Source organism: Camelus dromedarius, chromosome 11, assembly GCF_036321535.1.
Source record: "Camelus dromedarius isolate mCamDro1 chromosome 11, mCamDro1.pat, whole genome shotgun sequence".
Lineage (NCBI taxonomy): Eukaryota > Metazoa > Chordata > Mammalia > Artiodactyla > Camelidae > Camelus > Camelus dromedarius.
This window is the reverse complement of record NC_087446.1, coordinates 52,309,064-52,335,673: the sequence shown is the minus strand read 5'-3', so window position 1 is coordinate 52,335,673 and position 26,610 is coordinate 52,309,064. Positions and strand designations below refer to the sequence as shown.

The 26,610-nt window shown below is 52.1% G+C and overlaps 1 protein-coding gene across 1 annotated transcript in view; it reads left to right on the top strand.

Moving 5' to 3' along the window:
• Positions 1-1,866: 1,866 nt before the first annotated feature.
• The window catches only part of VDR (vitamin D receptor), a 54,809-nt gene continuing 30,065 nt past the window's right edge, over positions 1,867-26,610 (top strand). Inside the window, exons 1-3 of the mRNA XM_031462685.2 lie at positions 1,867-1,935; positions 21,422-21,504; positions 24,398-24,545. Of these exons, the coding sequence (XP_031318545.1) occupies positions 24,400-24,545 (146 nt within the window). The 5' untranslated portion in view covers positions 1,867-1,935; positions 21,422-21,504; positions 24,398-24,399. The remainder of the gene's footprint in view (positions 1,936-21,421; positions 21,505-24,397; positions 24,546-26,610) is intronic.

Below are 26,610 nucleotides of genomic sequence, written 5' to 3'. Positions count from 1 at the left end.
AGCATGGAACAGTGGAAAGTGCAGAGAGAAGATGTGGGTTCCAGTGGCTCTGTCACTCCCCAGTTCAAAGAGCTTTGGCAACTCTACACATGAGTTGTACAATGGAGAGTGTTTTCTAGTCTCCCTGACTCAGAAGGTCATGATGGAGATCAAAGGAAGATCTGTGAAAAGATACTGTCAATTACTATGGAATACTTAGTACTCATCTTCTTCCACTATTTGATAAGGTCTATTTTTAAGATCCAAGATTCACCTGTCTGGCCAAGTAAGCACTACAAAGCTAACTTCTGAGTGAGCAACCTTTTCCAGAGGCTCATGAAACTTCCTGAGGATGTCCCAGGGTGTTGCTCGTTAGAGATTTCCCCTTATACTTTCTTTCTCGTGAGAATCACTGCTAGCTTTCCCATGATGTTTTGGACAAGGAGATTCTTTTACTTTCATTACAAGCAGAGAATTCATCCATCAGACTGGCAGGACCTCCTAAGGGGGCATTTCCTTTCATTGTTTCTCAAGATAGTCCATCCCCAAGATCAAACAATACCTGTCTCTTCTACTTTTTTAAACTTTTCCAGAGAGAAAGTGTCCATAATACTCCCTTAATGAACTGTTTCAGTGCTTAACAAACATCACTGTATAAAGGTTCTTTTTTTTCCGTTTAGCTTTAGTCCATTTCTCTTGATTCAATTATTGAGAGTTTAAGAGGGGCTGTTTCAGAAATGGGGCAGACGCTATTGCAGCAGTGGACTTGCTGAGCTCTAGTACTGTCCTTCACTGAATAGCTGTGTGATGTTGGGCGAATCAGTTAACTTTCCTCTACCTCAATTTCCCACCTATTCAACTTGTCCCTCTGAGCCATGGTTTCCTCCTCTGTAGAAGATGAATAGCAGTATCTTCCCTGCTGGATGATTTCGCGGGTATCTCTATTACAGAACATTACGTTGTAAGTACTATTCATTTATTCATTCTCCCACCGGACGGTGAGCTCTAAGGAAGGAACTACGTCTTTCTCGGCTCTCCTCTCGCACCAAGAGCCGTGCCTAGCACAAAGCCGAGGAAACGGAATAATTCCTAGCAAAGATTTTCTATGGCGGACTTTCCGCGTCCCCCTACAATTCCAGGTCCCAGGATGGACTCTTTCCCAGCTTCCTTCTCTTCACACCAATGTTGGGTGGGGTGGGTGGGTGGGACTGGGGACCAGAACCCAGGGAAGCCGAGACTAAGCTTGCTTGGATGAGGTTCGAGACTGGCTGAAAACGTGGTCAGCCGTGGTCGCGGCCGAGAGGACACCGAGTGGAGATGACGATGCAACTCCAGGCTCCACTTCGGCCCCGTTTTCGTTTGCTGTTTTGTTTTAGCGCTGGGATAAGACTGAGCTCCCCGACACTCTGCGGGAGTAACACGACCGCAGTCGGCGCCCAGGATTTCCCCAGAGCGCCGAGAGAACCGTTGCTGCCCGCGGCAGGCGCTCCCCAGAGCCCCGCAGACCACGGAGAAGTCCTGGCAGGGTCAGCCCAGGTGGGGGTGACGCACCTGGAAGAGGCATTCGCAGCGGGCTGGGTAGAACCACGCCAGCGAGGGGAGAGGGGATGCATCACGGATTATCGCAGGCAGAACCGTGGATCTACACACACATAACCAGCGAAACCTCTCACGCACCGAGGGCAGAGCTTGCCCCGCCCTGCAGACGCCAGTCGTGGAGGACTACCCCGGGCAGAGTCTCCCAGGCAACGGTGCGGTGTTTGATTCCAAGTCAAGATGGTTGCTGTGCAGTTGGAGCTCTTGGCAGGCGAGGACGGGACCTGTGGGCGGGGCCAGGCCGGGGCGGGGCCTTGTCAGGGGCAGGGCCAGGTGCTGGGCTGTCTCTACTTGTCAAAAGGCAGACGCGGAGCCCCAGGCGCCGGGACCGCGGAGCAGCGTGCCCACCCGCCGGACCAGGTGCGGACTCGGGAGCGGAGGGGAGAGGGGAGTCCCAGGATCAGAATTAGGACCTGGATGGGAGCGTCGGGGGGTCTCGGACCTGAGTGTCCGGGTGCAAGCTCTAGCGTCTGGGCAAACTTGGCGACTGAGATCTGGGCTGCCGTGCCGTGAGGCTGGGGCACTGAAGGGACACTGAGTTCTGAGAAAGAGCCAAAGTTCTTGCCAGGCTGGGGAAGGGAGCACCGGCCTCCTTGGTACTCAGGCAGCCTATCGCAGAAATGCTCTTCCAGCACAGTGCTCAGCACTTGGCCAACAAGAAACATTTGTTTCCTTCCTCCGTCAGGGCGCCTTGGCATGGACTGGAGGAATAAGAAAGGAAGAGATTGGTTGTCGACGGTGCTGAGGTCTTCTGGGGGTGGAGTGTGTGTAGCCTTGTTTTCTTGTGAGGCCCACGTATGTTCACCTGTGATGGTGAAGTTGGATCTTTTAAGTAGAGTTTTTCTTTTCCTGATTTTTTTTTTTGAACCACCAATTATTTTAGACCTGGTTGACTCTAGTGCACTGGACTTATTTTTTCAGGACAGCCTGTCCATAGATGTCCAGAGGAACTCAGGGACAAGTATCTAATTGAGGAGGGAGCTCAGGGAGTAGTTTCTGTTTGGGGAGTGAGGAGCCCCACATCTGTGGGTGGTGGGTGAGAAGAATTTCAGGGTAAGTACCTAAGAGGGACCAGCACATAGTCTCCAGGGGGCAGTGGACACTGCCCACTTCCCGCCATAGACCGCTGAGATCCAGGCTGCCTGAGCCGGGGGAGTCCTGGGTCTCCGACCCCAGGCCCTTCCCGCATCTCCTCCTCCTTCTCTTCCTCCTCTTCCTCCTTCTCTGTGCGGTGAGTGAGTCAGCCTCCTGTCTGGGCTCAGTTGCAGCCAGAGGGGCCAGGGCCCAGGCAAGCATTTGGGCAGGCATTTTCTGAACATTGCAAAAGCTCTCCTGGGCAGAGTTCAGCTCTGCTCCAACTCCCTGCTGGAAGGCTGACTCCCTCATGGCTGGTGGTAGCCACTCCTGAAGGGGACACTGAACACAGCTATGATTATGGCATGGCTATGGTATGATTCCAGAACGATTGCCTGTGAAAGGATTGTGGCTTTGTGGCAAATCCACATCTCTTGTTCTCCTAGGATCAGGAGGTATATCCAGCACAGCAGACTTTTCCAGCCTCTCATTCCATTTCTGCCTAGTGATCTTGTCAGCTACTCATCTCTGTTGGTGAGGTGGATATGTACAAGAAATCAGAAAAGATTCTGGGACAAGGGAAGCCATGGTGTTGACAAAGGTTTTGTCAGGCTAGGAAGTAGGGGTGATTTGCTGAGGTGGAAGTAGATTACCTGGACACTGGAGTCTCAATTCTATGAACCAGGACTGTTGTATATTGCGGGACCTTCCTTATCCCTTCCCTGTCCAAGTGCTGGAAGGAAGTGTGAGTCCTTCTTGAATAGTGTCAGGCTTGTATACAGCCAGACCAGGAGGTAATAAGACTGCAAATTTCTCTCTGGCTTTTTTGGAGGGAGGGGGGGTCTTCAGATCCTTGAGCAGAAATAGGGGCCCCAGAGCTCATTGCCCCCTGCTTAGCGGCCTCTCTGGACACATTAGAGAATCCACAACCAGTCTATGGGGCTGACTCAAACTGCAGAAAACTGGGGAATTCACAGTCTGAGCTCTGGCTGGGTCCCATGGCTTCAGTTTGGCTGTCCCTCATTAGCCCTGACTTGGACCCTTTCCAGGGTAATGGATAAGAAAGGAAGGAAGAGAATAAGAAAAGAGAAGAGTGGGATGAGGAAGAAGGGAAAGAAGAGGGCTAGGAAGCTTTCCTGACCCTTCACAGCTCTTCAGTCAAGGCCATCACACTTTATTTGTGTAAATATTGTGAAAGATCTTCTGCTGTTTAAGGTACCCTGGTTACTTGTGTTTATGGTTTCTCAGTCTTCTTTCCCTGACCTCCTTTGGGGACTAAGTCCCAGAGGAAGCACTAAGAGGACCTCTTGGACCCCCACCCTCCATTCCCAGAACAAGTAGCTGGTGTCCAAACCCAGTGTCTTCCACCTTTGCAGGGAGGGCTATGGCTTGGTGGGCCAGACCAAATGGTTACCCAAGACAGGAGAAGGACTTGCAGGTGTCCATTTCTTCACCCCACTTCTCAGGGAGGCAGCAGACTTTTTTTTTTCCTTTGATAGAGGTCCTGGGGATCGAACCCAGGACCTCGCGCATGCTAAGCATGCACTCCACCACTGAGCTATACCCTTCTCCCTCCAGAGAGGCAGCAGAGACCATCCTGGCTGAGACCTGCCTCTGGAACCTCTGTGAGAGACCTGCAGTTGCCTATGTCCAGCAGGCAGGTTCCAGGGGCCAGAGAGCCGGAGTCAGGAGCACTGGAGTCTGAGCTGGGATGGTGTCCCAGTGTGTTGCTGGATAGCATGAGTTCTAGGACTGCAGCTTTCCGTTCATCACTGCTTAAGTCTGTTTTGGTTGCAGGTAAAGAGAAGTAAGGAAATAATAAGATTTTGCTTAAGAGCCTCTTGTGTGCTTGGCATGGTAGGAGGCCCTCTGAGGGAAGACAGGGAGCAGAGCCCACCAGCCCAGACCCCCACCACCACCACCAGACGGTCTGAGCCTAGGAAGGGTTGTGTTTCTCGGGCTCTCCCTCCACCACTGTTCACTTCGGAGGGGATCCAGCTGGGCAGAGGCCAGCCTGGCTGTCACTCTGGACCACGAGAGTCTTGCTTCTAGTTATGCTTTGCTCCAATTCCCCATTGATCCTCTCTTGTCTCAGCTCCCTCTTGGATGTGCTAGAGAGAGTGACCTGTATCATTTACTGCCCAAACTGGGAGACTTTCGAGAGTGAAAGGGGTGAGATTAATAGTTATGTCAGGACGATCATAAACAACATAAACCAAAACTGCTCAGGGCAAACCAGAATACAGAGGCGTTCTGGTGCATGCCCCTCCAGACCCAGCGGAGGTCACAGTGATGAGGGGACGATGGGTGGGAGTGGGTTTAATGAGGAGGAGATGGGGGTGGTGCTTAATGATGAGGGGAAGGTGGAGGTGGCTTACTTCTGAGGGCAGTCCCAACACCCCAGCCTACCCTGTGGTCTTGTCGCCAATTCCAGTCACTCCCTGAGGGCAGCCCTGCCCTCTGCCACCCTCTCCCAGTACCAGCCTCCTGCTCATTCTCTTCCTCTTTCCCGTGACTTCCCTTTACCCTTGACTTGTGACTGGCTCACCTTTGGTTCTCCTGCCCCACCCCTACCTCAAACAGGGACAGGAAGCCTGCCAACTCCCCTTCAGGTGCCCCTGGGGGAACTGGGATTTATACTGGAGCCAATGCTCAGCCTTGTGCTTCCTCTTTCCTCTTCCCCCAAATCTGCAGCCTCTCCGTTCTGTCCATCCAGCTTACCAGACCTCTGGGGGCCACACCATCCTACAGGACAGCTCAGCATTAAAGGAGGTAAACAGCCAGGAAGGGTGGGGAAGTCCAACCTCACCCTTGTGGATAAAGGGCACAGGTGACTTGTAATCAGGTTCCAGAGAAATGGTAGGCAAAGTGGAGGTCAGAGCTGAGAGAAGCTGTGTCGCAGGAGAGGGAGGCAGTTCCCCTGGACACTGGAGTTTGACTCTTGGCCTGTCTGTTGATTGGGGAAATAGTCCAGAGTAAGGATAGACTGATCTTGCTCAACCCAGACTCTGGGCATTGGTGGTGGTGACTGTATCCTGCTGTGGTGACATGTGGAAGAGAAACTCCCTTCCCTTCTGAGTCCCTGGTCCTTATGGTCCAGATGCTCAGGGTGGGTTCCCTGGAGAGTCCCCAGAGGTCCAGCACAAGAGTGACTATGACCTCAGACGAGGGGGCGGAGCCTCCTTGATGACTGTGTCATGACTGTCTACTCTGGCAGGAAGGAAATCACTCTCATCACCAACAAATGAAAAGGGCAGGTGAAGACCTCTTGGGAAGTCCCACCCTTTGAAGCGACTTGTAGGGAGGGGCGAGGAGAGACCGCCCGGGGTGGCAGGGGTGACAGAGGTGGCAGTGAGGTAGGTAGACGGCAGGAGCCAGGGGCAGAAACAGCAGACATTCGGGGAGTCTGAGTGTGTGTCATGCTTTTGCAAACCTGCTTGGCAGGTCCCATACCAAGGAATAGACCAAGCAGTGTTCCCAGAACCAGATGCCACACAAAGTCCCCATTCTGAGCAGGGGACAGTCCTGGTCCTGAGCAGGGTGTGGGCTGCTGCACCAGCGAGAACCTGGAGTTTGGGCAGGACCCAGCAGCCAGTTCCTGGGGCGCTGCTGCCTCTCACTGGCCTTCTGACAACAGGTTTAAGCTTTCAGGGATTAGGCAAGGTGTGACATTCCAGGCACTGTGGGGCACCCACGAGGCCCAAGGCTCTGCTGGTGACACATCCAATGTGTGCCACCTGTTGGCACTGGAGTTGTAGCTCCAGGAACAGCTACTCACTGAGCACTCGCTCAGTGGTACCAGGCACTGTGCCCCATGAACCGCGTGCACGGCCTCCCAGGCATGCCACAGCCTGCGAGGTAGGAACCACCTCCACGTTCCTTTTACAAATGGGAAACTGAGGCTCAGTGAGGTCGAGCGATGTGCCAGGGTGGCATGGCTGATGAATGGGAGAGTCAGGACCCACGCTGGGTCTGTCTGAACTTCTGGGCACCGTGCCACCTCTGGCCTCTGGACACAGGCACTCAGGGCCTGCCTCGCACATAATCAGGGTCTGCATAAATGTTCCCCAGCAGCAGGCTTAGATTTGCTAACCAGTTTGAACAAGCTGTCCTGGGAGCAAGTTCAGTTTGTCCAAGGGTTACTCTGGGGACAGTGACCTCTCAGAAGGAGAGGCCTCGGGGCCCCTCCGGCAGTTTTGGGTACCTTACTCAGGTAAAGACATCAGACAAGAACTCGAGAGAGGGAGCTCTGTGCAGAGAGATGTCAGGGATCAAGTAAGGCTTGGATGACCTGGGTGGCAAATAGGCATCACTCTTTCAATTCAAATAACCCGCTTTATTGATGACCTTCTATGTGCTACGTGCACCAAGGAAGAACAGGTCGGGTCCCATTGGCTGACTGGGCGCTATTCTCACCTTGCTTACCTTTTCCCTTCCTGGCTACCCCTTAAGAAACACTCCTGAACTCACCCACCTGAAAGGAGAAGTGGTCCCAGCCTCATCTGGCAGCCTCGGCCAGGCACTGTGCGGACCACTTGTCTCCTTTAATTTTCCCAGCTTCTCTTTGCAGTAGGTCACTATCATTCTCTCCAGCACGGAGGTGGGAAACCAAGGTTTCAAGAGCTGCAGCAACCTGCCCTAGACCGTGAAGTTATCCCATGTTCACAGCTCTCCACAGCTTGCCAGTGCTGGGCCGGGTGCCTGGAGACAGAGGTAGAAGGAGGAGAAAGTGCTCAGCTACCCCTAGGCTATGGTTCCCCAGGTGCCTTGGTATACGACTGAAATTGTAGGTACTGCCATTAGAAGCTGGGCAAGCAGCCTGGTGGAATGAGAGAAACACCGGGGGTTGAGTGAGACACACTTGGGTTCAGATCCTGGCTCTGACACTTTCTGGTTCGTGACCTTGGACGTGTTTCTTAATCTCTTTGAATCTCAGTTTCCTAATCCATAAACTGGGATAAGAATCACTCCCTTGCAGAGTTGTGTGAGGATTAGGGATGATACAAGTCAAGCGCCAGGCACGAAGTAGGCACTGGAAAATGCGTGCAGACAGTCATTGGGTAGATGTGTGCTGAGGACCTACTGTGTGCCAGGATCTATTCAAGACACTGGGAATTTAATGGTGAAAAAACAAAACAAAACAAAACAAAACCTCTTGCAATTGTTTTCAAATCTCTTAGACCAGAAACTCATCATTGTGAGAGGTCCCTTTAGAATCTAGGAATGGCTCTCTTGGTGCCCGGCTAAACTCAGACTCAGTAAGTTGGTTTCTTTTTCGGTCCTTTGTTTTCTGATGAGCTCAGAAAAGTTGCTTGGCTTCTCTAGGACTCAGATTCTTAAATCCTTTTTGTTTACTTTTTATACTGTGAAATTGATCATACACAGAAGAGTATACAATAATATAAAATCCTGTACCCTCCACCTAAGTTCGGAGTGGAACATTTACAGAACCTTAAAAGCCCCCTTTCCTCTTCCTATTTGCATCTCCCTCCTCACTCTCCACCACACTGTAAGGAATATTATGAATTTTAGAACTAATTTCCTTGCTTTTTGGGGGTAAGTTATCATCTCTGTATGTTTTACAAAACAATATATGATTTAGTTTTATGTGTCTTAGTTTACATACAAGCATGTTCCCTTTGATGCACTTTTTTCACTCAGCATCATGTTTCTGAGCTTCATCTGTGTTGAAGCACACAGCTGGAGTTGATTCGTTTTCACTGCAGTGTCGTAGTCCATAAGAATATGCCACCGTTGGTACATCCTTCCTCGTGTTGATGAACATTTGCGCTGTCTCCAGTTTGGGGCTGTTGTGATAATACTGCTAGGAAGATGTTGTGCTGATCTCCTGGGGGGGTGTGTGGGCATTTCTCTGGGGTACATCCCTAGGAATGGAAGTCTTGGGTCACTTGGAATTCCATGTTTGGCATTACCCTACAATGCCAAACTGTTTTCCACAGTGGTTGTACCAAAAACACGCCTACAATTGGGTAAAAGTTCCCATTCTTCCCCGTCCTTTTCAACACTTGGTGTAGACTTCATTTCTAGAATGAAAAAGTTGTACTAGATGAGATTCTAAAGTCTCTTTCAACTGTAAGAACCGAAGAACCTGGTGTCTGGCTCTGCGTGTGCCTGTCCGATGTGTTGTGCCCCGATGGCCCCATAAATGCCACAGCCTGACTCTGAGAGCCCTGGGTAGGGTCCTCGGGTGCAGTTGAAACCCTTCGTCCTTGGGCTTCCACCAATAGTGGGTGAGGGAATCCCATCCTCCCCAACACTTGGCGTTCTGTCCAGTTCAACCAAGAGGCTGATGTCAGGGCTGAGCATGTAACAGGCACTCAATTCATACCTTATGGAATTGCATTTTTTCCAAGTGGGTTGGGAGGAAGGTATATTTTCCCTGAGCATTAATTTCAAGAACAAGACGTGGAAGTATCAGAGTCATGTGTGTGCTAGCTAATGGAAGCACATAGGGCTGGGAAGAGTGATGGGATTTACTTCTGTCCGGGGCATCTTGATCGTTTAAAGGCTCCAGGTGAGTTGAACTGAAGTTAATTGTCTCCACTGTCCAGCTGTTCCAAGTCTGTCCTTGATCTTTGACCCTCTGACTTGTTTGACTGAAGAAGCAGAGGGTGGTTGGAAGGTGAAGTGAAGAGAACAGTGGGTGCTGGGTGGAAAGGAGCAGAATGTCCCACAGAGAGTCCCCTCCCCTTCCCAGGGTTGAACATTCTGCCTGGGGGTGCTGATTTAAAAGGTGTTTGATGTACTCAGAGCCCTGGCCACATAAACAGCCACATAAACAGCCAGCTGCCCACTCACCCAGCCACCCACGGGACAAAAGAATGTGGCTGGCTGGGCAATTGCATGGGCCACCCCAGCCCACAATCCTGTAATTACCCATCTAGTCTGTGCCTGTCAGCTCCGAGGGTAGGCGAGCGCCTCTGCCTGGAGCCTCTCTTGGCCACCAGGCCCATGCTGGGCTCAGCAGCAGGGCCCCACCTATCCTTCAGTTTCCCCCAACCCCCAACTCTACCCCCGTGTCTCTGTATACCAACCTTTGACCCTTCTGGGGCTAACATATCATATAATAGCTGACAGTCATAATAAACCAACTGGTTATTGTCACTTAATACATTCCAGGCACTGAGTTAAATGTTATTCATACGTCTTCTCCTATATGCTTCTCAATAATCCTATGAAGTAGGAAATATTATTATCCCCTCATTACAGAAGAGGAAAGAAACTGAAGTTCAAAGAAGTTAAAAGGCTAAATTTCTTCCCCAAAGCCATCGAGCTCCCAAGTCAGAGCCAGAACTTAAATTCAGGTCTTTCAAAGACCAAATGTATGGTCCTTCTGCACCTACTCACTACCTTTCCCACACAGTGTCCCTGTCGCTCAGCCCGGTCTTCTCCCCTCCCCGTTCTGTCTGAGGAGGGCTGGAAAAGAGGCTGCAGGTGGTGCCAGTGGAGAGAGAATGGGACAGTTCCAGGCTGGCCGGGATGATGCTGGAAAACACCTTCGGGGCAGAGTTCTTTGTTCCAAAAGGCTCTGAATTTCCGGACTTCTGCCAGAGGCGGGAAGTTACTTCTGCCCGGCCTATATGGCAAGCGCTGCCAACTTCTCGGTTGCCATGATGTTAAGACGTGGGGGATGGGCTGCCTCAGGTTAAATTCCATTATAATGAACACCATCTAAGATCTGAATGGCTTTGTTGAAATGGAATTATGTTAACCTGGGTGCAGTGGGAGCACTCTGGTATGCAGCCCGAGAAATATTCCTCGTGCATGTTAATTCCCTGGAGTGTCTCTTAGTGTGGCTCTGGAAATACTTGGAGACAAGAAGGAGAGTCAGACGCACCCTGGTTCCTCCTTGAATGCCAAGCTCCCCAGTGGTTGGGCGGGGCTGGGAGGGGAGAGCTTTATGCTCAGCTCTACCGACAGAGCCGTGACTGTTCAATTGTTCATTTCCCCTGCTGTGGTGTGTGCCCTTGAGAACAGGTGTGACTCTCATCTCTGAGGTGTCACCACGCCACACAACACCTAACTCATCACAGATACACTCAAGAGATGTCTACTGGTTGGAAATATGTTGGTAGGTAGACCAGGTCCCCTAAGCTAGAAAGGTGTTGAAGGGCAATTGCTTCGTGTGGCTAAAACATCCTTTAAAAGCTGGGCTGCAACTCAGATGAATTCTCCGAGTTATTGAACCAATTGTGCAAATAACAAGCACTAACACTTACTGAGCGGGGACTGTGTGTCGGGCGCTGTACTGAGCATTTTACATGCATTATCTCGTTTAATCCTCCCAGATGAATGAGATACTCTTTTGGTGGGGAAGGGGGGTAATTAAGTTTATTTATTTTATTACTTTTTTGGAGGTACAGGGGATTGAACCCAGGACCTTGCACATGCTAAGCATGCATTCGACCACTGAGCTATACCCTTCCCCTCAGAGTCTCTTCTCTTAACTGTCCCCCTGACCACTGAGCTCCACTGTCACTGGGGCTCAGTGGTCAGGGGGACAAGGGCTGGAGGGTAACAGTGAGTGCAGACCCTGGTGGGTTGGACCGGAGGGCACAAGCTTGGGGGGAGCGGCATCCCCGCCTCAGGCCAGCAAGCTGGCCACAGGAACAACAGCACAGTGTAGCCAGATTATCCAGTATTTTTTGTAGGGAGCTGGGCATCCAGATTTTTTTTCAAAAGTGAAATCTCTTTTTTTTTAAAAGCAGTGACAGCTAATTTAAAAATGTATAATCCTTGGTGGTGATGGTGGGGCGGAGGAGGGGTGGGAGTCACAAACAGAACTCGTCTGTGGTCCAGTTTAGCCTGCAGGCCTCCCATGTGTCCTCTGGTAGTTTCTTTAACCGATGACTGTTGCCTCCAGTGGGGCCAGGAAAGCCCTAGTTTATACAGAATTCCTCATCAAAGGCATGAATGATCGCTCTTCAAGGGTACCCCTCCCGGAGCGTGATAATCCTTTATAATGTGGAGTGCTTCTTTTGGAGAGTTCTAATGAAATCTTTCCATCTGGTGATGGTCCAAGAATGAATCCTCCCTTTTCCTCTTAACCCTCTCCCTCCCGCTTTCCCTCCCACCATCCTTCCTCCGCCCTTCTTCTTCCCCTACTCTGTCTTCCCAGTCAGATATTTTTCCATAGACATTAGAAGGAAAGTTCTGTGGAGAGAAATCAAAAGGAAATTAATAGTCAAAGAAAGGGTCTCTAAGCAAAAAAAAAAAAAGTGGCATTTTTGGATTGGGCTCCATTCAGAATGAATGATGCTTATCAAGCCAGATATGAAACTCTTTGCACTGTGGGCTCTCCCAGGCTATGAGGACCTCATGGCACTGGAGAGAGGCTCGTGCTCCATGTAATACTTCAAAATATTTTCTCATGACAGCCTTCTACTTTTTCACTTTAATACCTGAATGTTGTCCTCCTCCCCCTCTTAAATATCTGAGAAATATCTGGAAGAATAATAGTAAACTAATAACTAACATTGTTACGGAGCATAACAATTTTTATAACACACTTTTAAAATCTTATCTTAGCTGATGCAACAATCCTGTGAGACAGGCAAATGGGTGTAGCGTCCCCTTTTTGAGACTTGGTGAAGTAGCGGTGTTTAATTCTTTTCCTTCCACTCCGTAAGAGAGCGGTAGCCATGAGGGATTGAAGCCTGGTATGCAAGGAGCCCCTGGCTCCCCCAGGCTTCCCGTCACCTGTCTCCCTCACTCGTCACCTGATGTCCACAGGTGGGGGTGGGTGAGTCCCGAACCCCTGACTAAGGTCTCCACCTCCCTGGAAACGGTGCCCCAGGGGGAGTGTGGCGAGGGCATGAGGAAGGCCCTAAACCAATGGGTGGCCCGCCGCCAGCCTCCTCTCCATGCCTACCCCTGCTGCCTGTCTCCCTGAGCTATTGTTTCCAAAGTTGGGCAGAAAATAGCTCACTCTGGAGAATTATTTTTGTCTCTGTTAAACTTCAATCCTGGCTGATGAAGAGCCTGGCTGCAGAGTTATTTTTCAGGCCGGGGGCAGTTCTGGGAAGAGTGAGGGGTATGGGAGCAAAGGGGAAGTGGTGGGTGGAGGGACGCCTTCTCTTCCCCAGGGCCGTGATGACAAGTGCTGGCCTCCTTCCTTAGAATGCCACTCATTGGGCCGCCTGACTAGCGGCCACTCCAGCTGACCGTGAGGAGCCTGCCCAGCGAACTGAGTTTCCCTCACAGCTCCTTTCATTCAATGCAGGCTCTGAGCTGATCCATCAGATTCCTTCTCCAGGGACATTTGCCTCTGCCTGAAGGTGTGTTGAGTGTAGGGAGTGAAATTCTGTTACCTGGTGCAGAGGCCCAGGTGGGCAGCTCCAAGGGTGCAAACAGCTAACCGCTGGGAGGGAAAGAGGCTGTTGGTCTGGAGACTTCGGTTTCATTCCTCTGGTGCACTGAGGCAGCACTGAATGCTGCTCTGTGCACCAAATCTGTTCCATCTTTGCCTCTGAGAACCAAAGGAAAAACAAGGAAGAGGAAGATGGCTAACGGGCAGGGCTGGGAGAGGGGTGTTTTAGTTTGGAGGGTGTTCGTGGGGAAGACAAAGGCCACTATTTCCTACCACTCTGTGGCCCCAGGGAAGACTCCTCCAATGGTTTGGCCCAAAGTATGGAAACAAAGAGGGTTATCTTCAATGATAGCTCTACGGGGGAGGCTGAGCTTGGGTCACATTGGCCAACAGAGTGCATGGACATCTGGACTCAGAGTATGGACTGGCAGTTACCCACCCGTGCAGGGGACTTCCCACACGTGTCCATGGTGCAAGCTGTTTGTGACCATCGTGTGTGTGTGTGTGTGTGTGTGTGTGTGTGTGTGTGTGTGTGTGTGTGTGTCTGATGCTCTCAGAGGGATTCCTGGCAACCGGGAAATGACCTTATTGACTGGGAGAGGGGAGTGAGCCAAGCAAGCTGGTGGAGGCAGGTTTGGGGACCACTCAGCTGTGTGCTAACTCAACCGTCCCTGTGCCCAGCAACCAGATCTGGCCACCCTGGGCAGATGGATGTGTTAAATGAGGATTGACTGGTGATGTGCAGCTGAATTGTTCACAACTGCCCTTGTTGAACTTTTTTCTCACCAAACATAGGTTTTCCTGTTCCACTGGGCTGAATTTTCCAGAATTCTCTCCTCTACCTCTTCCTTCCAGCTCAGTTACTGGTGGCACCATTCCTGGGGTGAAGCACCCCCGCCACGGGAGGAGAGGGGTGTGCACCAGCACTGCCGAAGAGGCCTGCGGCCTTGCTGACCTGGGGGGCCCTTGCTCAGGGAGCCATGGGGAAGGAGGCCCATTTCTCCTTCCTTCACGACACTCAAAGTTGATTCAGGTTGGACTGGAAATCTGAATAAAGTGTGAAAGTCTTCTGTTTCAAAATATCATTGTAATATTTTGAAATTCCTGGTATTCAAGACTAACAACACAGAAGAGAGAGAGGATGCCTTTGGGTAAATGGGCTCCTTATGGGACTGGAGCTGCCTGGTAGAACGTTATCCCAGCTCCGCCCATCTCAGAGGACCCTGGGGTCCCTCATGGATTCTGACATGGGCTTCATGATCTATCCTGGGATAAATGAATGGCTTTCCAGGGCTGCCAAGAGCAGGGGGCATCCAGGATTCCAGGCCCACTGAGCAGGCCAGCCCAGTGTCTAGGTTAGGGGCCGCCCTGCTGCCGCCCTCCCTGCCACCTCCCGGCACCAGCCTCGCGGCCTTTGCCGGCCTTTCCCGGCACTGTGTCCTCTGCTGCCCGCAGTGGTGGGTGGGCGTAGGGTGAGGAAGTGCCGCTGCTCTGTGGACAGACAGAGGGCATCACGGGGCTGCTGAGTTTCAGGTCCCACGATGGGGAGAACAGATGCATGATAAGCCGTGGGTGACAGAGGAGATAGGCGAGAGACGCACGAGGTGAGAGAGTGAAAGGAGAGGGGATGGGGGTGGGCAGAAGCGGTTAGTCATCAGTACACCTTGGGAGCCACGGCCGCATCTTCATCGTGGAGGGAAAGTCCAGATGTGTAGCTCAGCTTCTCTGCTTGTTGGGAAGAGATTAGAACAATTCATTTCTTCCCACCTCGAGCAGCCAGATTTTGGGGAGCCACAGCCAGTTGAGGGGGGTCAGTTTTCCCCAGGTCAGCAGAGATGTGGCTTTTGGGGCAATGTTGGTTTGGAGTGGAGCCTTTGGGACCGAGAGCAGGCTGCCTGCCCTCCATGGCACCTCTCTGGGCCCTGAACTCTCCGGTGATTGTACTAACAGCAGAAGCTGTTCTAATAATGAGAGCTAATGTATAAAGCTACGGTGTGGCAGGTGCCATGCTGAGTTCTTTGTAGAGATCTTGGTTCCCACAACAGCCCTGTGACCCAGGCACTATCATGTCCCTGCTTGTAGATGAGGACACGGGGATGAACTTTGGGGGAAGCTGGACAGTAGTCAGGTAGCCAAGGGCATCAGGCTGACCAAGGTGGTTGTGGAAGTGAGCAAGGGGTCTGATGCCAAGGACCCCAAATTTCTTGCTCAAGGCTGACAGGACCTGGGGCTTGGGTACAGCCTTTCCCACATGCAGGAAAAGTCTGAGTGACACAAAGATCACATTAATCCCAGAGGAAAAACGAGGAAAAGAAGGCTGGCTAGGGTGAGAGGTGGGGGGTGGAGGATGGACCTCAAAACCGTCTGCCTGAGCAGGGGTGAACTTGGGCCTACGTGAACTTGGGCTGGGGGGCCAGCAGGAAGAAAGACGCTTAGGCTGGGCTGAGGCCATGAGGTACCAAAAACTGGGCTTAGGAGAAAGAAGCAGCTCTCTCCTGTTGTCGTGGGGCCATGATTGGTTTTGTTTTGTTTTGTTTTGTTTTGTTTTGAAAATCGCATTTAGCCATCAGTTGCATCAGCAACACCAGGGGTTTGCGTGTCCACCAGAGTAGGGCTAGACCCGCTCTCCCTGTATTTTTGGTGCTCTCCTTTTGGGCTGCCTCAGTGTCTATTCCGTGGTCTCCAAGCCACTGGACAAAGAGCCTTCTTGTCCCACCAGCTTCCACCTGGCCCAGGTACCCAAGGGAAGTACTCCCACCCTAGTGTCCCAGGAAAGCCACCTAGAGGAGGGGGAGAGCAGGCCAGGTGTCCGGCTTCCCTCTAAAATATTTCTAGATGGTCTTGAGTCCTCACCCATTTCTTCAGGACACAGGAGCTAGAGTTGGTCAGGCAGGAGCGAGTAGGTACCCTCACCCCACTCTGTTTTTCTGAATTGCTTGTAAGGATGCAGTCATTGCTGGGTGGTCCCACTGCAGTCTACATCAGGACCTTCCCCGTGGCTCCCCCGCAATTCTCCTCCTCTGAAGAATGAAATCCGTGCTCCCTTCTGTGACCCTTTGCTCTCCCACGTCACTGTGCCCCTGGGAAGCTGCTCGGGTGGGTGATGAGAGGTCTTGGGACCTGGCCAGGGTGGATACAGAGAAGCACTCTCCTTCGCCGTGTGGCCTTGGCAAGTCACTTCCCCTCTGGTGGTCTCAGTTTCTTCAGCTGTAAAACCAGAGAGATTGGGCTGTAATTGATGAACGGGCCTCTTCCCTGTGCTTCACCGGCCACTGTCGCTGCCCACGCTTTCCGGCAGTGACAGGGCATGGCCTGCCTGTTACCTGGAGAGCAGTAATCAACTCAGAAATCTTGTTGACAAAGCTGAGGGCTGAGTTTCCACTGGAAAAAAAAGCAGCTTGCAGGAATAATTGTCATTGATAAGAAGTGGAAATGTATCTAAGTAAGCTGTGTGTCTCCTGCCCCACTGCCGGGGCCCCGTGAACTCCTGCCTCTGGGTTCTGCTCAGCTCCAAGAAGCTGTCAGTGCTCCCAAGAGTGACAGGACAACCCACTACGAAAGAGTCTTGATGAATGGCTGGTGAAGTGGGAGCTGGTAGCGTGGTTTCTATGGAGTGACCTACTAACATTTGACCCTGTTTGAGATGTCAGTGGACTGCCATGACCTCTACCAGCTTCTCAAAGGTGAAGTATATTCCCCGAAGCATTAGTTATGAAGCTCCTTTAACGGTCAACTTATTCCTGCAACTGCTGGGTCATCAGCCACTTAATTTCCTGTCCTTTAGTCATGAAATAGTTTCATCCGCCTCATGCATGTTCCTAGAGCTGTGGTGCTGGGGGCCGGCCTCCCCTGGGAACAACTGAGTGGAGGACAGAGATGGCAGACAGGTGTGGCAGAGCCGATGCAGCTACTTACATTTCCACAGCGCCCTTTTCTTGGGCTGGAAACTGTTCCTTCCAGGTGAAGGCCAAGGAGGCAGACGCCATCTGCACTCACCACCTTACTCATGCCCTCGTGGGGCTCAGGATCCTACCTGGGACGTTGATGACATCTACATCAAAATTAAATGGAATCAGGCTAGCTTCCCTCTGCTTCTCCCCTGCAACCTCACAGATGTCATAAACTGTAGATTTTTCTATTTTTTCATAACAATTTCACAGCAGATGAGGAATGGGGCTCTTTTACTAATGTGCATGGTGGCACCATGTGGTGACCCTGCCAACCCTTCCTCCAGAGACCCTGTGGGAAGGGCCCAGTAGTTCAGTGTAGGTTCACTGTAGACAGCTGCAGGGAGCTAGTCTAGGGCCAGTGATTAAAAACCACGGGGCTATTTCATCTGTGCATAATGAAGAACTTTCTAAGCATAGAGCCATCCAAAGAGGGTGGACTGCCATGGGAGATAGTTCTCCATCAGAAGAGATGTACAGGCTAAAAAACTGGCTAGAATATTATCGAAGGAATTTAAGATGGTTGGACTAAGTGGAGTTAAGTTTCCTTCTAATCCTGAGATATTCTGAGATAACTGGTCTCCAGTGGGTTTTATATGGGACATTGTTGTCTGCAAAACACACTTTCCAAACATTCTCACCCCTATTTAAAATATGCATGTATGTGGAGGAACTGGGGAGCCGGGGGCAGGGGGAATGAAAGAGTGAGAATAATTTCTAATTGTTTAGTACACTTCCCTCTCCCTTTGCCCTCTCCCCTTGCCCTCTCCCCTTGCCCTCATTTTCACTCTATTCTCCCTCATATTCTTCTGGGAGGTAATGCTGAGACTGTTCTGGAAAAAGAATATGGGTCTATATTGGAGACGATGGAGAAGGAAGAAAGGGGCTACCTCAGCTGGCCGTGATACCGCTGTGCCTGCCTTATACTAGAACAAAGACACAGCAAGTAAAAAGTAGGGTAGGTCACTCTGCGTACAGCACTCCGTGGGCAGGGTTGCAAGGATGATGCAATGAAAACAGCAAGAAAAGGGCGTGCACGTGTAAGCGCAGATGCAGCTGTGGCTGGTGTGCTCCGGAGAGAGCCCAACGTGTGGGTGACTCTGTGTGCGTCAATTTTAGTAAGAAGAAGAATTTTCTTCCCCTCTGCTGGGAACCACTAGCTTTCCATTTCTTTCTAGGAGGAGGGGAAGCTTTGAGCTAATATCAAGAATTAGGCGGGAGGATATAGCTCAGTGGTAGATTGCATGCTTAGCATGTACAAGGTCCTGGGTTCAATCCCCAGTCCCTCCATAATACATACATACATACATACATACATACCTAATCACCGTCCCTCCCCCACCAAAAGCAACAACAACAACAAAAGGAAAAAAAAAAAAGAATTAGAAAGCCTTTTTTGATCACTCCTGCCCCAACCCTGCCGAGGGAGGCCCCTCTCCTGGGCTCCCAGTCCCCACGGGACCCAGAGGGGCCACATCCCTCATGCCTGTCCTGCTCCTTAGCGCCTGAGGGTGGGTGGGCCTCACCTGTTACTGCGGGGGGTCGGGGACAAAGCGCAGTGTGGGAAACTCACTTCCTGAATGGTCTTAAGGCCTTATCATCATGGCCATGGAGTTGCATACCTCCAGAGCTAGAAAAGACCTGAGAAGTCAGACCTCTGTCCACTTGGTCCTCCCAGAGTCGCAGCTTACCGCCCTCCGGACTCCAAGGAGGGTCCAGGGAATGCGGGGGAGTTAAACTGAGCCCAGCAGCCCTTCGATTCTCGTCTTGCCAGCGCTCTGCCCGGGACACCCTGCAGCCCCCACCACACGAGACTGTCTTAGGTGGGACTCTGACTGGGGATGCCCATTCCGCAGAAGCTGCTGGGAGATGGGGTGCCTGTTGTGTGAGCTGATGGGCAGACATGTGGGAGAGGCAGTGGTTGTGGCTTCGATGACTGGAAGGAAACACATTATCTCCTCATTTCTTGCGAAGGCAAGGTCAGGCCCAGGGTCAGTCTCAGGCGGGGGTTCGGGTGTGGGATGCAGACCCGGGAGGAATGGAAGCCAGGGGCTTTCTGCAGAGCTGAGCTCCCCCTCCTCTGCTTCTCCGAGCCTCCATGCTAGGGCTTCCCGGATTTCTAAAGCAGGGGCGGGAGCAGGTGGCTTGGGGGACAGCCCCAGCAAAAGCAGCGGGGTGTTCTTACACTCAGAGCATGACTTGGGGGTGGGGGATTGTATGACGTGGCAAAGGGGGGGGTCCTTTTAAACTGGGTTTTTTTTCCGCTTGTCTTTTTTTCACCCTGTGTCTTTGCCCCACTTTCCATGCACTTGGACCTATAGGCTAAATCTAGGACAATCTCTCCTCAAAGGGTCCTCCAGTAATGCAAAGTTGCATGGGGTGGAGAGGCCCATCTGCTGAGTGGGGTTTCCCCAGATAAGAGGGGCTGGCTGGCAGAAGAGGGGATCCAGGCTGATTTGGGGAGCCCTGGGAGGAAAAGTGCTACGACATTCTTCCATTATGACCCAGGAATTGCCCTCCTTGTCCCTCCCTGACTTAGTGGAAGTGAAAGGCGTCTGGGGCTTGGGGTGGGGAATGACTGAGACCTTAAGAAATGTGGCAGAGCAGAGACTCGGGGCTAAGCTGCCTCCGCTCAAATCTGGGCCCCAAAGACAGTCACCTTCTCTGTGCCTCAGTTTCCCCAGACCTAAAATAGAGATAATAGTACCTGCCCTCGAGGTTGTTGTGAGGATGAAATGAGTGAGTACCAGAGGAGCCTGGAGCAGGGCCGGGGGGGAGTGTCAGTGTCCGTACTGGTGATCACCGCGGCAAGGGGAGGTATTGCAGGCAGCCTATCCCCGTGTGGCTCTTGGCACCACCAGGGGACCTTAGGCAAGTCACTCAAAGTGCCCTGGAGTTTGGTTTTGCCATCTGTAACAAGGGGACTGCTCCTCCCCTCACTGCAGTGTTGGGGGGGTCACCTGTGGGCCGGTTACTGGGCTAGCACTTGGTTAATGCTCATATATTTCCTTCTCAAGGTCAGGGCTTGTGGTCTCCCTGGACCTCAGGTCTGATGTCTGAATGTCTTAGGGGTTGAGGGCAGTAAAGCAGTGATCCCTTCTGTGCCCACTTGCCCCTCACCTCAGCCTTCCTGACGAGCCAGCAGGGAGTCTGGGGAATTGCTAAGGCCACGAGGTAGAACTCAGAGGGGCCTGGTTGGCTGGGGGACCTTGAGCAGTACAGGGGGAGGGAGCCAAGGAGAGCCTGGCTTGGGGACAAGTGGCAACATGTCTGTCCCCAGCAGTTACACCTCCTCTACCCACAGTCCTTGGGAGTGGGTCAGCCCAGCTGACGTTCCCTCAGGACAGTCCTCCAGTACTTTCCTCAGATGTTCCTAGGAGGCTGGCAGGGCCTGAGGGGGTGGCACATGGGTCAGTGGGCTGACAGTTCTAGGACAGGGCTCAGGTCTTCGTTGCCTCTTGGGCTCTGTCCTTCCCTGCCTAGTCTGGCCACTAGGAGGCAGAGAAACAAAAGCTGGGGGTCTGAGCCTTCCCCAGTTGGGGTTTGCCTTAAAGGCCTTTGCCAGGGCTCAGGGGCAGGGACTTGCATGTCTGTTATCTCCCCAGCCGCCTCCGATTGGTGTCAGCGAAGGGAGAAAACGTATTTGTGTGTGTGTGTGTGTGTGTGTGTGTATCTGTCTGGGTGGACAAGCAGGGCTGGGTGTGGGTGGAAGTGGGAAGGGTGAAATTTCACTAGCCCCACCTTAGTGACCCATCATGCCACTAAGACACAGAGTCTGGGCCCTAAAGTCAGCCCTCCTTCAGCCTTCACCGAGGCCGGGGGTGTTGAGTAGTCTGGGGAAGAGCTAAAAGTGGCAGAAAACATCCTGTTTGAAAGCAGTGCGTTGCTGTATTTAACCCCTGCAGCACCTGCTCCGCCTACAGCAGGTCTCCACAGACAGGAGATCCCAGACACCTGTCTTTGAAGCCACCCCAAGAGGCCAAGCCCTGGGCTGCCATCCTAGCCCACACCATTCCCAGCTCCCCGAGGCTCCTCTGCAGTGGCCCGAGATGCCAGTCCCCTTTCACGCCCTCAGCAGCTGCCAGGCCACCCTCTGGCTCTGCTTCTCCAAGCATCCCTAGTCTGGGGTGGGGGCCATGGGAGCAGTTGAGCTTCCTTAGAAGAAGCCCTTTCTCCCTCCCAACACCCTTTGCAGCAGGGAGGCTGTTTCCTTTTGCCCACATGCTGGATGCCACCTCGCACCCCTTGCTGCTGCTCTTGCTAACCCCGGCCTCAAGGGAGGGCCGTTAGCTCCTGCCCACCTCCGCCCTGCTGGTGATGCATGACACGTCTGCCCCCAACAGATAGATCACTTCTGTCAAGTTATCAGTCCTCCATCTGGGGACTAAAGTCCCTGGGAAGGGCCTCTCATCCCCGCCTGATGGGCTCTCTAGAGCTCTAGCAGGTGAGGGCAGTGCTGAGCTGTAGATAAAATGTTTCCCCTTTTTCATTTCAGAGTCCTTTTGGCTGGAAGTGTCTGTGAGACCTCACAGAAGGGCACTCCTGGGCTCGACTTCCCTGCCCCCCCAGCTCCTTCAGGTGGGTGTTTCCTCATCAGCCAACCTCCTGGCTTTCTGATTCCCAGGGATGAGGGCAGTGGCGGGTGGTGCTTGGGAAAGCCGAGGGCAGAGGGAGGAAGAGATACTCCCCTGCACTTGGCAAATGTGGGTAGGTCCTGGGTCAGCAGGGTCTGCAGCAGCCCGCAGCTGCCTGGATCCAGGACTGGGTGGGGATGGGGGCTCAGAGGGAGGGATTCAGGGAGAGGGGCTTGTGGACCTCCAGGCCAGGACCCCAGGGGGCCCACCAGCTTGGCCACAGACCATTTCCTATCCAGCTCCCATCTCCTTTCTCTCTCTTGCCCTCCAGTCTCTGCTTGTTGTTCCCGGCACTGCCAGCTGTCAGGCCACAGATGCATGCCTGGGCCTCTTCTCAGCCTCTGAACTCTGGTCCTGGGCTCTGGCTTCTTGGTAGCAGCACATAACCCCAAGCAGGGCTGAGTTGTCCCTCAGCTCACCTGCAATGGCCCTCTTTACTGTGGGCCTTCTGTCTGGCCTAACCCAGTGCCTGAGTCCCCACCCCCAGGGCCAGGAGCCTTCCTGACATCACTGTGCTGCAGGAAGGCCCAGCTGTCATGCTGTGGTGTTGTTGTTGTTGCATCTCTCTTGCACCATGACATCTCCAATGAGCCCATATGATGCTGAACACTTGTACTGATTTGACTGAGTTCTCTACACCCCCACATTTCATTTCTCTTTTTTCCACCAAATCTACCGGATGTTTGGTCGCTGGATGACACAGACTCTGCAGCAACATCACGATGACTGGGGGTTGCAACATCTCAGATGACCTGGGGTTAAGCCACAAGCATCCTAGACAGTTTCTCCTCTTGCCTCACAATTGTACTGGGCCTCCGGGATCCCAGCCCATTTCTTGGATGTGTGTGACTCTCCGGAAGTCAGTCTGGACTTGATATGGGCTACAGGGACAATGTTGACAAAAACCACAGGCATTCTTTGATTTTTAATTGTTTTACAGTTATGCAATGTTTTATATATACAGATAAGCATATAAAACATAAAACAGTGTTTTAATAATAATAAAAAGAATAAGATACTATATAACTACCACTCAAAGAAATAGAATATGCCTGCTACATAATGCCTCTGCATGCCCTCCTCAGTCTCACTCCCTCAAAGGTTTCTGTTCATCGTTTCTTTGTTCTTTTTTTGTTAAGTGTTTCTCTCTCTCTCTCTGCATGTGTATAAATATTATAGTTTAACAAGTATCAACCTAGCTGTGATCAGTGTGGACAACAGGGTCATTACTATTACTTTAAAAGTCCCCAGAAAAGGAAAAACTGACAGAGAAAGTTAGGGGACCTACTACTACATCTCTCTGTGATCAGGGGTCCCTCTACCCCTCCGGGCCTGACAAATATCAGTCCTTATCTGCCCCAATTCCTTTGTTTGGCTTGAGGCTTTTGATGAGATTTTTTTTTTAATTAAGTATTTGTTTTGTGCATTTTGTAATCATAGTTGCTAGAGATAACCGCAGTGTCTGGGCTTCTCTGGACCTTGTTTGTAAAGAGAGTGACAACCACGGCTCTTGCCTCACTGGGGTGATGTGAAGATGGAATGAAATAAGACCCTCCTGGGCTTTGATATGCCAAACCTCGGCTCAGATCCAGGGCCTAGTCATTGGAAAGGAGCCCGACACCCACCTTGGGCCCTCAGAAGCTGCTTCTCCCTTAGTGGGAGGCCACGGCACCCTGGGGTGGGATGGGGGTAGGGTGTTGTCCCCTTACCACTGGCTTTCTCTCTTGTTTCTCTTCTGACCTGAGGGATCCTCCTGCCCTGGGGCCGAGGGGCCACTTAAATACCTGTACTGACCCTTGTGAGGACTCAGATAAAACTGGGAGGCAGCAGAGTCTGAAGCCATTTCAGGGAAGCTTGAGGGATCCCAGAGGCAGCTTGGAGCTGACAGCGGGGTTGGGATCAGAGGCAGCAGGTGAAGCGAGGTCCTGATTTGCCTAAGGAAGACTTTTCAGCTGCTTCCCAAGAAGGATTTCTCAAAGCAATTGTGTTCCCTCCGTCTCTTGCCCCTCTTTCTTCAAGTATGAAATCCATCTCTAGATGATAATGCCTATTTATAAAAGCCATCTCTGGAGACAAAATTAGTTCATTGTGTATGACTCACATTACTCAGCAGGACGTTCAGAACAATGTGTTGAATTTACATGGAAAAAAAAGAGAAAGAGAAAGAGAAAGACTTTCATGACCTTGGTACCAGGACAGCAGGGGCACAGGCTTGTCCGTCCTAAGCCGTAGGGCTGCAAGAAGGTGGCCCGGCCTGACAAGGTCTGATTTGAGCCTGCAGTCTCTTCTCTTCCCCTCGCCTTCAAGAGAAGAGGAGCTGAGGGTTTCCCTCTGCCAGCGAGCCTGTCGGAGGGCCCCCTTCTCTAGGAGGGCACTGGGCAAGAGGGGCCTCTGACCTGCGCAGGTCCGCTGCTGAGGTGGAGCAGAGGCCAGTGGGGGGTGCATGTTCATTCCAATAAACCACCTGGTGAAGTCAAATGCATTCTTCAGAGGAGGACAGTGGGGTGCAGAGGCTATTAGCCCGGCAGGTAGGCAGCGGTGAATACAGGCCCTGCCCTCGGGCACTTTGACTCCAGGCCCTGCTGTGAGCGGTTTCACCGCAACGCCTCGCGACCTCAGGGTTGCTCTGACTTGGTTTGGGGATCCTGGCTTCTGCTGGTGGCCAACAGTGTCAGCAGAGTGACCAGGGGTACGGAGGGCACCAAGGAAATCGTGCTCGGGCCTGGGCCCTGGGGAGCTGCCAGGCTTCACTGAGGCTCCTGGCAGGAGGGGGTGGGGGTGACAAGGATGCCAGGCCACCCTGGCACAGCCTCCATCACTGCCTGATGGCCTTGCAGGGATGGAGGCGATGGCAGCCAGCACTTCCTTACCTGACCCCGGCGACTTTGACCGGAACGTGCCCCGCATCTGCGGGGTGTGCGGAGACCGAGCCACCGGCTTCCATTTCAACGCTATGACCTGCGAAGGCTGCAAAGGCTTCTTCAGGTGAGTCCTCCCCAAGGGCAAGGGGAAGGAGAGGAACCAGATTTGCCAGGAAGAGACCCTGTGTTTTCCGTGCCTCCTTCCTTACCAGGCCCAGGAACGTGCTAGCTCTCACAGTTCCTGGGGGCAGCAGGGTCTCAGGGAGCTTGTCTTCTTCCTCCCCTCCCCTCAGCTCCATCTTGTCCTCTGACCCACTCAGAAATTGCTTTCCTGAGGTGGCATATAGATCCCCATCTTCCCATTACCCTTTGACCTGCTGCCTCCTGCACTGACCCAGGTGTTGATCCTTCTGGAGCAAACCTGCCCGTCAATGATCACAGCTCCTAATTCAAGAGACAGGCATGACCTGTCTAAGGGGGGAGAGGCCTAAGAACTTGGCCTCAGAGTTTGCCCCTCCTTCCCCACCCCATCCAAATCAAACCGTTCCTTGCAGCAAGGGAAACTGCATCCCTGATTAGACCTCCACACTCGATCTGGGCCCAGATCTGCCCCCACGGCTTACCTGTCCCAGGTCGGAAAGTCAAGCCCAAAATACCCCAGAATGCCCAGGCATTCCTGTTTGGCCAGGGCCAATTTCTCTACAAGCAGCCTCTTCTCTTCTCATGTGAGTCCAGCATTACCGGTGCAAACAGTGTGGGGAAAGTACTAGAAAGACAAGACAAAGGCTATTCCCACCCAGGGCCAGGGAGGGGGGATGGGGCAGTGATGAATTACAGGATGGGACTGGGAACCATGAAAAGTTAGCATTTGGCATATATTGGAGAGAGAGAGAGAGAAAGACAAAGAGAGAAAGAAAGGCAAAGAGAGAGAGAAAGGCAAAGAGAGTGAGCGAGCGAGCGAGCGAGTGAGCGAGCGCGAGCCTGGAAGAAGGCAGCCAAAACAGCTTACGTATAAATAGTCTTGACTGGAGGTGAGTAAAGTTAAGGGCAGGGCTTTAGCCTTCAAAAAGACGAAAGAGCGAATCAAGTTCAGAACAAGGACGTGGAGGTTGGCCTGGCTTCCTGAGCTGAAGGGCCCTTTGGCTCTGAGGGCAGAGTGAATCAGAGGCCTCGGGACCTGTGCGGTACCCCCTCCAGCTCAGGGCTCCTGGGCTCTATAAACACAGACTCCCGACTCACCTGCCCTCTGTCCCAGGAAGGACAGGCCTGGAGTTTCATTGCCTTGAGCAATCGCTGTGCCACAGGGTTTCTGTGGGTGCTAATTGCCTGTTTGGCTTGGCGGGAGTTGCCTGCTCCCCCTGCTTCCCGACAGGCTGCTCCCCAGCCAGGGGAACCAGACAGGCAGCATTGCTGGCTCCAGGTCCTGTTGCCACGTCTCTCATTCCCTTGGCCTGAAGCTGGCACTTTCTGCGGAGTGGGCCTTCCTGGGCCCTGGCCTTGTGTCCCAAGTGCCACCTGGACCCTTTGCTACCAGGGCCTAGGGATGTGGGAGCTGCCTTCAGAGTGAAAACGGAGGAGTCTAGGTGCTCACATCAGGGCCTGCTTCCCTTCATAAGACCAAGCAGAAACATGTGCACTGTAGTGCTGGCCATGCCGTTAATTAATTGTATGTCTTTGTTCAAATCTCTTAACTTCTTTATGTTTCAGTTACCTTAAGTAACCACATAGCAGGAGGGTAATAGCTCAGTGGTAGAGTGCGTGCTCAACGTGCACAAGGTCCTGGGTTCAATTCCCAGTACCTCCACTAAAAAATAACAATAATTAAAAAATTAAACAAGCCACATTGGTGTATTAATACTTGACTCCTTTAGCATATAGAATTAATCTGAGAATTAATGAGATAACGTATTTAAAAGTGCTTTGCAAAACATAAAGCATAACAAAAATAAATATATATTTGAGCCTGATGGGTCAATACTGATGTCCTTAGTGGAACACTGCCCTAATAAAAAAAAATCTCTCCAGCCATCCACCCTCCTTTTGTTTTTTCTTTCATGCACTCCCTCACCAGAGTTTAATGAGCATCTATGATTTGAGCACTGGGCTAGGAGCTGGCGACATGGAGATGCAAATAAAAGTTATATCTCATTAGTCTGCAACCCGAAAGTCTCTAACAGCTCTCAGGGTCG